Source organism: Solanum pennellii, chromosome 1 (genome assembly GCF_001406875.1).
Source record: "Solanum pennellii chromosome 1, SPENNV200".
Taxonomy (NCBI): Eukaryota; Viridiplantae; Streptophyta; class Magnoliopsida; order Solanales; family Solanaceae; genus Solanum; species Solanum pennellii.
The window spans coordinates 70,994,874-71,004,719 of record NC_028637.1 but is presented as its reverse complement, the minus strand read 5'-3'; the positions used below and the strand labels follow the sequence as shown (position 1 = coordinate 71,004,719).

The following is a 9,846-nucleotide window of genomic DNA, read 5'->3' as shown; positions in this document are numbered from 1 at the left end:
AGAGCCTACAATATGTTCACTCAGAGAGAGCTTAATCTCAGACAAAGGAGATGTTAGAATTGCTCAAGGACTATGACATGAGCATTCTTTACCACTCATACTACAACAAAAGAGACTTTTAGTGACATTTAATTTTCCTTTTAGCAGCAATAGTTATTGTCACAAAAACTTTTAGTGGCATTTAATTTATTGTCATTGCATCCAATGTTACTAAAACATTTAGCGACATTTATTTAGAGTGCCGGTAAAGACCTATAATATTGCCGCTAAAAATAATTACTTTTAGCGACATTGATTTGGCCACAATAACTATTGCAGTAAAGCTTCCACATTATAAATTATAATTACCGATAAATGAGACCTATTTTAGTTGAAATTATTATGAAGATTATAATTGACCAGGAATTCACCTTTAACTCATACATATAACGAGAGAAATCAATACAAGAATAATAATCGAAGAATTACCAAACTCAGACGACGTCATTCAATTATAAGAACAATCAAAAACTTAATACATCCACTTTATTGTCTTCTAGTGGTAAAAATATGAATTACCTATATGATTGTGTTCAAGTTATCAAAACAAATAAAAAGAATGTGTTCAACAATGAAGAAAGAAGAAAATTGAGTCGATGAAAGTATGACAACTTGGATCACGATCATATGTAATATCGAGAGGATCTTATTCTTCCTTTTGTGATTAAAGACTTGTTGTCTTGCCAAGGTAGCAGGCAACAAAGATTCTTCGAACACTTGCTTGGTATAGGTTTGAGCTCAAGATTGCCCCAACAGCAGGTGTTGGCGGAGGGAGCCATGATGGCAAGCGATAAATGAAGTCTACCAAACTTTTCATATTCTTATGTGAAATACATTCAATCTACATACCAGCAACTATGCTTTGCTGCATGTTTGCTACTCTTTTTTTCACCTCTTTTCCTTCTACACTTAACATGAGTCTTCTTACTGTTTTCTCTATGACCATTCTTTTCATAACCTCCCATTCAAACCCAATCTTATATATTTGAATCAGCGACCTTATTGTTCACCGGTTGGTCTGCTAGAAATGGTCTGCATATCAAAGGGACTTCCTCCAAAATAATTTCAAGTGTAGAATTCCAATCACAATGAGTGAAAAATCTGCCACTGCGGGATGTGCAAGCATCTGTTTTTGTGGACTACCTGACGAGTTGTTATGCCCAACTACATGTTCAAGTAATTTATGCAAAGTAATTTATGCACGACTACCGATTCAAGTAATAGAAAATAACATGAAGACTATTTGACAAATATTTAACTACCCCTTTAACTGCAGATTGGCAAGAGGATACTACACCAATCAATTCTTTTAGAGAAGCCTTTGGTCTTATAAACAATTCAATCTCAACATTTGATTTCTCGCTACCATCTGTACAAAGATCTTCTCCTTCTCTTCACTTGGTGTTTATCACTGTTAAGGTCACCAAACTATAAACATAGGCACCAGATAAGTTAATCTATTGTTCGATTATATATGAATTAGAGTCTAAGAATTGAAAAAAAAGACAGACTATACTAAAGTTGATGTAAGGAAATGAAAAATATACCTTCTACCTCAGTTTTGATCGATAGATGACTTAACAACAAAATTATTGTTAAGAACTGCAGAGAAGCAACCAATATTGTGCAGTTACATTAAGAACCACAAGTAGAGAAATAATTTTTTAAACTTGAAGCTTATATTCCCAAAAAAGGGACAAGAATTCACAGTCAACCTAGGTTGAATGCGACTCTGCCAAGACCTATATCTTCTGATTGCTTACCTTTAACTCATCCACTAATCTTAGGTTTTCTTCAAGATCACCTTTCCTCCGAGTCAGTTCATTTGAGGCAGATATTATAGCTTCGTTCTGCTTCTCATCTAGTGCCTATGAGTACAAAAATAATAACTCTAAAATAATGTATAGAACAAAATATTAAACAAGTAAATTCAGTCATAAGAAAAATAAATCATGAGTAGTTCAAAAAATTTCTTCTCAAGTCCTTATTTCTCATTCAAGAGCTGTGATTCCTGATCATACGGTGACAACAAATGTTCTTAAATTAAAGGTTGAACCATAAGTATATTAACTCTGAAGTGAAAAGCAAAAATGTGCAAAAGGCCAAGGAAAATGGCACACCTGGCAAGAGCAATCTGTTCCCGAAGATATAGAATTTCTTCTTGTTGTGCTTTCGCACGTGAATACAGTTCCTGAACACAGATTTATTCAGCAAATCAACAGAATGTAGTCTCCCTTCAAACTGAAAATTGTATTCTGTACAAATTTAGAATAGCTACCATAGTTTCACGATTTGCACAACGAAACTGAAAATTGTATTCGCCGTTGAGAACCTTCCATGCTATGGCTTGCTCATATAATATTGGCCTACCCATGCTAGATACAAAAATTCCTTCTAGCAGATAGGCAAATCCCTAAAAGCACAACAAAACAATTTGTCAAATTCTTCACTTACTACCTTTACAACATTTCCTTGTATCAGTTGATAACATGTAGTTGATAAGTGGTCTAGCACTTGTGAAGTCAAAACGAACTTGCTTGATGCTAAATACTGCTGTATCAAATTTTGTTCTGATATTTATTGGAACTAGTTTGTTTTTCATGTTTGCTAAGTTGAAGGATGTATGTAATTAAAGTTTGTGGTAGTAGTCTAACCTGCTGCATGATCTTGGAGAACTCCGATAGGAGGACCTTACGACCAGCTTCATCTACAATCTTATCAAGCATTATATCCTCAAGAGCTAACAAAGTGGTTTCAAGCATGTCAAGACCAGCCTAGTTTGCAAATGTAAAAACTGCAGATGCCTGCATTACAAGTCTTTGAAGTTTAAAGAAATAAGTATAACGAGGTCAAAAATAATTCTTTTTCCTACTTCGTTGCAATTACAGGTTGATTAGTGATATGAAGTTTTACATGTAACGATGCAATATGTCACAGCAATGACGTTTAAAACCCATACCTATAGCTCCGGAAAATCCACCTTGCTAAAGTGACAGCTTCAGGTGACCAAGGGAAGGATTTAAGTGTTAACCAAGAGGTGAGTCAAGAAGGTGCTATGGCCATTGCAACTCTCTGAACAGAGCCTACTATACTTCGTACATATTGGCGAGCCACTGCAGCTACATTATCCTGGTAGTGACATTTAGAAAAGCTACCATAGGTTGTACAGAAAATTGTACATAGGTTGTACATAATACAATTATACAGAAAATTGTATTCTATACAAATTTAGAAAAGCTACCACAGGTTCATTTATCAATATCGACAAGGATTTGCACAACTAAAAAAATAGAGTTGACACTGAAAAGAACTGGAAAGTTCATCAAGCAAAGAACAACAAAAAGACTAAAGAAATGAAAATTTTCAGTTCACATGGAATCGAAATATTGAAGTACGAATATTCACTTGATTTTACCTCACCTTGACTATTGATCATGAATTGGAGAACTTTAAATCCTCTTCTCGAGCTAAATATAGAAGAAAGCAAAAATTACTATCATATACAATTTTACACTAATCAAATTAACTCAAGTTGGATTTAAAATATAATTTTTAGGTCAATCTAAACGGGGTTTGAATAATATTAAGTCTTAACAACATATACGACAAAAGTAGGTTGAAAATAGTCTAAAAAGTTGCCGCCGGGAGCCAAAAATATTTGTGATTTTCTGGTGGCAATGACCACCAAAACGCCTAGGCAACCTCCCACTGGGGTTGATCTACATCCAAAGGAAAGAGAGTCAGTGCCTAAGCTTAATTATTTAGCAGCAGCACATCCATTACGAGAAGTTAAAGTGACGGCATTAAAACCTATTGTGTAGACATGGTGAACCTAGAATAGTATGGGATGAGGAGGAGATGGAACACATGATTGTGAAAGAAAATTTGGAGTACGCAGTAATAGGAAAATTTTCATATGGCTGGCGTGAGATTCAAGATTTGAGAAAATTAATTCCAAAACAATGCGAGTTGAAAGGTGAATGTAACATAGCTTTGCTAAGCAATAGGTATATATTAATAAGGGCATCATGCTTGGAGACTACGTGAATCTTGTCAAAGCCGGCTTTTTATATACTGCATCGTGGCTGGACATATCCAATGCGAACGTTGAAGTGGGAGCCAATGTTCGATTCGGAGGAGGAAACATCAACGACTGTAGTATGGATATCTTTTCCATCGCTTCCTCCCAACTTCTTTGTGAAGGAAGCAGTTTTTTCATTGGCAGCTGCAGTTGGAAAGCCTCTACAAGTAGACCTAGAAACAAGGAATCAGACTCGACCTAGTTGTCAAGGGTGAAGGTGGAGTTTGATTTATTACGCGAGTTTCCAAAAAGGATAAGCGTAGGCATGAGGAAGCAATCAGGGGAGATCACTGAGAAATGGATCACATTCCGATATGACCACGTACCATAATATTACAAGAATTGTAAAATTCAAGGACATGATGAGGAGCAATGTTACGTGTTACATCCAGAATTATGTCCAAAGGAAGAGGTGGGGAAGGACGAAGGGATCGACAAGCAAGAGGAGAAAAAGGGGGGTAAGCAGAGGAAGGGGCAAATCCAGAAGGATACGTTAGGAAAAGACAGTAATGTTTTCAAGGTGCATACCAATAAAAGGGGGATAGGAGGGGGTCGACATTGGGGAGGGAAAACAGAACAGGTTTGGAATAAGGAAAATATTCAAAAAGAACAGGAAGGGATTAAAACAGGTAATTCTTTTGGGGCATTGAATGATCAGGAGAATGTGGGGAGACAGAGGGTGGACATGTGACAACCCCCTCGGGATCCACATATTCAGGTATTGTCTCTGCCATGGGCGGCCATTCGCTCTTTTAATCCCCTCTTATTGGCTCGCAGCCTCAAGGGAGAATCGAACCCGTGACCTATGGCTCCTTTACATCCCTCCCAAGGAGATCGCCTCTTACCAATTGAGCTGCAGATCAATTGGTAAGAGGCGATCTCCTTGGGAGGGATGTAAAGGAGCCATAGGTCACGGGTTCGATTCTCCCTTGAGGCTGCATGCCAATAAGAGGGGATTAAAAGAGCGAATGGCCGCCCATGGCAGAGACAATACCTGAATATGTGGATCCCGAGGGGGTTGTCACAGGACAAATGATAGGGGTGGAGAGGATTGATACAAGGAAATGGGTTGAGGAAGTGTTCAAAGAAACAACCGAAATTGATAAGGGAAACGAAGCCAAAAACAAAGGGGCAGAGGTCAAGAGATCAGTCGTAGAGGAGATAGTGGATATAGCAGGGGGCTGACAATATCAAGAATAGAGGAACACTGACGAAACAGAGAGTGAAAGACGCAAAAAAGAGAGTGAAAGACGCAATGACAAGGATGCTAGAAGTAGTAATATGGGGAATAAATGTTTGGAGATGGTAGAATACCATGGGGTGCAGACTATTGATGGGGTAGTGTCTGAAATTAAGAGGAGAGATAGAGAGAGTCTCAGGGATGATCTTCTTGATCTACAAGAGTTGACAGTGGAGGAGATTCAAAAAATAAGAGATACGGATGAAGAAGATGAATTTGACGATAACATAGATAAGGTGGGAAGAGATGGGGATTTATCCCCAAGAAAATTAAAAATGTTGGAGAGTGGTGCAAAGAGATCAAAGTCAAATCAGAATATTGCACCACTTCAAGTAAAAACAAGGAGTAGTAGGGAAAGATCAGAAGACATTTTCCAATGATTGGAAAAGCAATTTTTTTGGAACATTAGATAGGTTAAGTCTCAGAAGGCGTTTGAGAGTTTGATGGATCTAAATAGGCATCATAAATACAATTTTATAGCTGTTATGGAACCATTTCAGGGTTCAAAGGAGCTAGATCAATACAAAAGAAAGTTAGGTTGTCAAAATGCAAATTGCAACGTATATGCGAAAATTTGGGTTTTTTGGGAGGATGACGGGAGGGGTGAAGTGTTAAGAGATAGTATGCAACAAATTGCTTTAAAGTTGAGCAAGAACAATGTGGAGATGATATGTACAGCAGTGTATGCTAGATGTAATGCATTAGAAAGATTGGAGTTATGGGAAGAGTTGGAAGTTCTATCTGTAAATATTAATATCCTGTAGATGGTGGGAGGTGACTTTAATGCTATACTGAACGAGGAGGAGAAGCAAGGGGGATTAGATTTTACTCAAGTTGAGGAGTTGGAGGTCAGTCAATGCGTTAATAATTGTGCTTTAACAGAACTTAAATTTATGGGTAGCATGTTTACTTGGTGGAATGGGAGGACTGAAAGGGAGAGAATATTTAAAAGACTTGATAGAGTTTTTGGGAATCAAGTGTTTATCAATATGTTGCCTTCTAGTGAAGTGCACCATCTAGTGAGACACGGATCAGATCATGCACCTTTACACATGATATGCAACTCGGAGGAGGAGGTGACAAGCAGGTAAGTTTCTCAATTTCTTTGCAAGACACCCCGAGTTTCAGAAAATAATTGATGAAAACTGGAAAATCGATTTTGTGGGTTGCCCGTTTATTGAATTTCAGGCTAAAATGAAAAAAGTGAAAGGGGCACTGGCGAGGTCGAGTAAGGAGACTTTTGGAAATATTTTCCAGCAGGTAGCAACACTAGAAGATGAAGTCAAGGTCAAGGAAATCCAATTGAAATTAATACAAATGATGAGAACAGGGCAGAATTGAAAAGGGCAGAGGCTAACTTTAAAAAATATCTCTACATAAAGTAGGAGTTTTGGAGGAAAAAAGCTGGGATGAGGTGGTTTATGGATGGACATAAGAATACTAGGTTCTTCCATAATTACGTCAAAGGAAGAAGAAAAAAGCTGCATCTGGCAGAAATTCAAATAGGTCAGGGTGAGGTGGTGTATAACAGTGATGATATTGGAGCGGAGGAAATTTCTTTCTTTGAGGAGAAATTCCAAAATGGGGATACACAAGAAGATGATAGTATGTTGAACCTTATCCCCAAGTTGATTACATCAGTTCAGAATGAAGAGATGATAAATGCCAACTAAGGAGGAGGTCAGGAAGGTAGTTTTTGCGTTGAATGGAGACAGTACAAGTGGTCCTGATGGTTTCTCTGGGCTATTCTTCAAAAGCTTTTGGGAGAATATAGGTGAGGATATTACAAAAAGGTGATAGCCTTTTTGTTGTGGACAGCAAATTCCACGTTTTATTTGACACACTAATCTGGTGTTGCTACCAAAAAAAGAGAGGGTTGTAAACTTTACAGATCTTAGACCAGTGAGTCTAACTACGTTTGCAAATAAAATCATATCCAGAGTGCTGCATGAAAGGATTTCAAAAAGGTTAGCCAATATAATATATCGAGGAATCAGTCAGGATTTATTAAAGGGAGAAGCATTACAGAAAATATTCTTTTGGCTCAGGAGATAATAAGGGACATTAATAGGAGCAAGAAGTTTCAGAAAATGGTAGTGAAGTTGGACATGGCTAAAGCTTATGATAGGGTCTCTTGGTTCTTTTTAATTAAAGTTCCAAGGAGATTTGGCTTTTCGGAAATCATTATTGATATGGTTTTGAGGTTAATTTCTAATAATTGGTATTCCATACTAGTTAATGGGAAATTATATGGTTTCATTTAAGTCGTCAAGAGGGTTGAATCAAGGAGATCCTTTATCTCCAACACTGTTCATAATAGTTGCGGAAGTTCTAGCCAGTGGTTTAAATAATCTGAATGAGGATGCAGAATTCAGGGGTTATGGAATGCCAAAATGGAGTCCTCCATCAATCATCTGTCATACGCAGATGATACAATTCTATTTTGCTCAGGGGAGAGAAAATCTATTCGAAAGTTGATGGGGGTTTTGAGGAACTACGAGAATGTTTCTGGCCAGATGGTGAATTTGAATAAAAGTTTCTTTTATCTACATAGTAATACACCTTTAATTGTTGGGTTGCGATTAAGGAGACATGTATAAAGCAAGGGTTTTTTTCCCTTTATATATCTAGGATGTCCAATCTTTTATGGAAGGAAAAGAGTGTCACATTTTGAAGAACTGGTAAAGAAGGTTCATCGGAGGTTAATGATGTGGCAGAATAAATGGTTATATCATGGAGGGAAATACATTTTGATAGCAAATGTCCTTCAATCGATGCCAATTTATTTGGTATCAGCAATGAACCCTCCAAAGAAAGTAATAGAGAAGTTAAATCAATTACTAGCGGGTTTTTCTCTGGAGCAAAACAGGAGGGGAGAAAGGTAAGTATTGGGTATCATGGGAGGACATGTGTTTGTTGAATCCATCCCATTGTTTTAGTCAACTTTAGCTATTCAATTGGTACAAGCAATTGTTAAAAATGAATAGTAATTGGAGTTGAAAAGAAAAGATTTGGTAGTTGGCAAATTGGTAAGATTTGCAACCATTTTTGACTTTGCTATGTTTACATATGTCATTAGTGACATAGGTATGGTTTTATCCTTCTATAAATAGAGCATTCTTGCTCATTTGTAGAACACACCAAGTTAGAGATAAAAACCATTTTGAGAGCAAAGTGAGGTATTCCATAGACTATACAAGAAAATAGTCTGTGAAGAAAAATAGAGTGTGAGCGATATTTTAGTAAGACGGAAACCAAAAGAGTGTTGTTCCTTTTGAGTGTGTAGTAGTCACTTTGAGTATTGTATTCGTGACTACACAGTGTAAAATACTATAATAATATCAATTGCTCCTCTTAGTCCGTGGTTTTTTCCCTTACTCAGAAGGGTTTCCACGTAAAATTCTTGGTGTCGTTATTTTCCCATTTTATTTCCATTACTTTTACCATATATATTTTTGTGCTTGTCCGCGTTTTCCCAACAAACTGGTATCAGAGCCAAGGTTTTATCTGAGTATGCTCTGTGGTTGCAGCACAGTCTGAACTTCCACATCAGAAAAGATTTACTTTGATTTGCGATAACTATATTTTTTGGGGAAAACAATGGAAGCCAACACAAGTAGAATGGTTACTTTGAATGGTGTTAATTATGCCATTTGGAAGGGGAAAATGGAAGATCTGCTTTATGTTAAGAATTTTTACAAACCAGTATTTACCACTGTAAAGCCTGATAATAAAACAGATGAAGAGTGGAATCTGTTGCATAGACAGGTCTGTGGATTCATTAGGCAATGGGTCGACGATAATGTGTTGAACCATATTTCTGGGGAAACACATGCTCGAACCCTATGGGAGCATCTTGAAAGTTTGTATGCTCGAAAGACTGGCAACAACAAAATGTTCTTAATAAAGCAGATGTTGAGTTTGAAGTATCATGATGGTTCTCCGATGACAGACCATCTGAATAATTTTCAGGGGATAATGAACCAATTATCTGCTATGGGCATCAAATTTGATGAAGAAATTCAAGGCTTGCTTCTACTTGGTTCCCTACCAGATTCATGGGAAACATTTAGAACGTCATTGTCAAATTCTGCTCCGGATGGTGTGATCTCTATGGATTCCGCCAAGAGTAGTGTCTTGAACGAAGAGATGAGAAGAAAAACTCAAGGTTCCTCTTCGTCGGATGTCCTGATAACTGGCCCCAGGGGGAGAAATAAAACTCGTGGTTCTCAGCATAGAGAACAAAATAGGAGCAAATCCAAAGGCAGACTTAAGGATATTGAGTGCTATCATTGTGGCATGAAAGGGCACACAAAGAAGTTCGGCAGGAAGTTGAAGAGGGAGAACAATAACAGAGAGGAAACTAAACAAGATGGAAATGAAAATTGCCTAGCCACCGTCGCCACCGAAGATCTTGTTACCGTTCTTGATGTAAACATGATAAATATTGCTTGTGATGAGTCAAGCTGGGTTGTGGACACTGGTG

The 9,846-nt window shown here is 37.4% G+C and overlaps 1 protein-coding gene across 15 annotated transcripts in view; it reads right to left on the bottom strand.

Moving 5' to 3' along the window:
• Positions 1–464: 464 nt before the first annotated feature.
• The window catches only part of LOC107011666 (homeobox-leucine zipper protein HOX32-like), a 15,913-nt gene continuing 6,531 nt past the window's right edge, over positions 465–9,846 (bottom strand). For 3 of the 15 annotated variants that reach the window (XR_003576518.1, XR_003576504.1, XR_003576503.1), the window contains 8 exons: positions 3,460–3,506; positions 2,999–3,168; positions 2,694–2,843; positions 2,318–2,452; positions 2,160–2,230; positions 1,803–1,907; positions 1,587–1,641; positions 465–1,467 (listed from right to left, as the gene is read on the bottom strand). Coding sequence is in view for 1 of the 15 variants with exons in the window: in XM_027914337.1 (XP_027770138.1) it covers positions 1,901–1,907; positions 2,160–2,230; positions 2,318–2,452; positions 2,694–2,801 (321 nt within the window). In the remaining 14 variants the exon portion in view is untranslated. Of the gene's footprint in view, positions 1,908–2,159; positions 2,231–2,317; positions 2,453–2,693; positions 2,857–2,998; positions 3,169–3,454; positions 3,507–9,846 lie in introns of all 15 variants that reach the window. The other 12 variants (XR_003576532.1, XR_003576527.1, XR_003576525.1 and 9 more) reach the window with 8 other exon arrangements.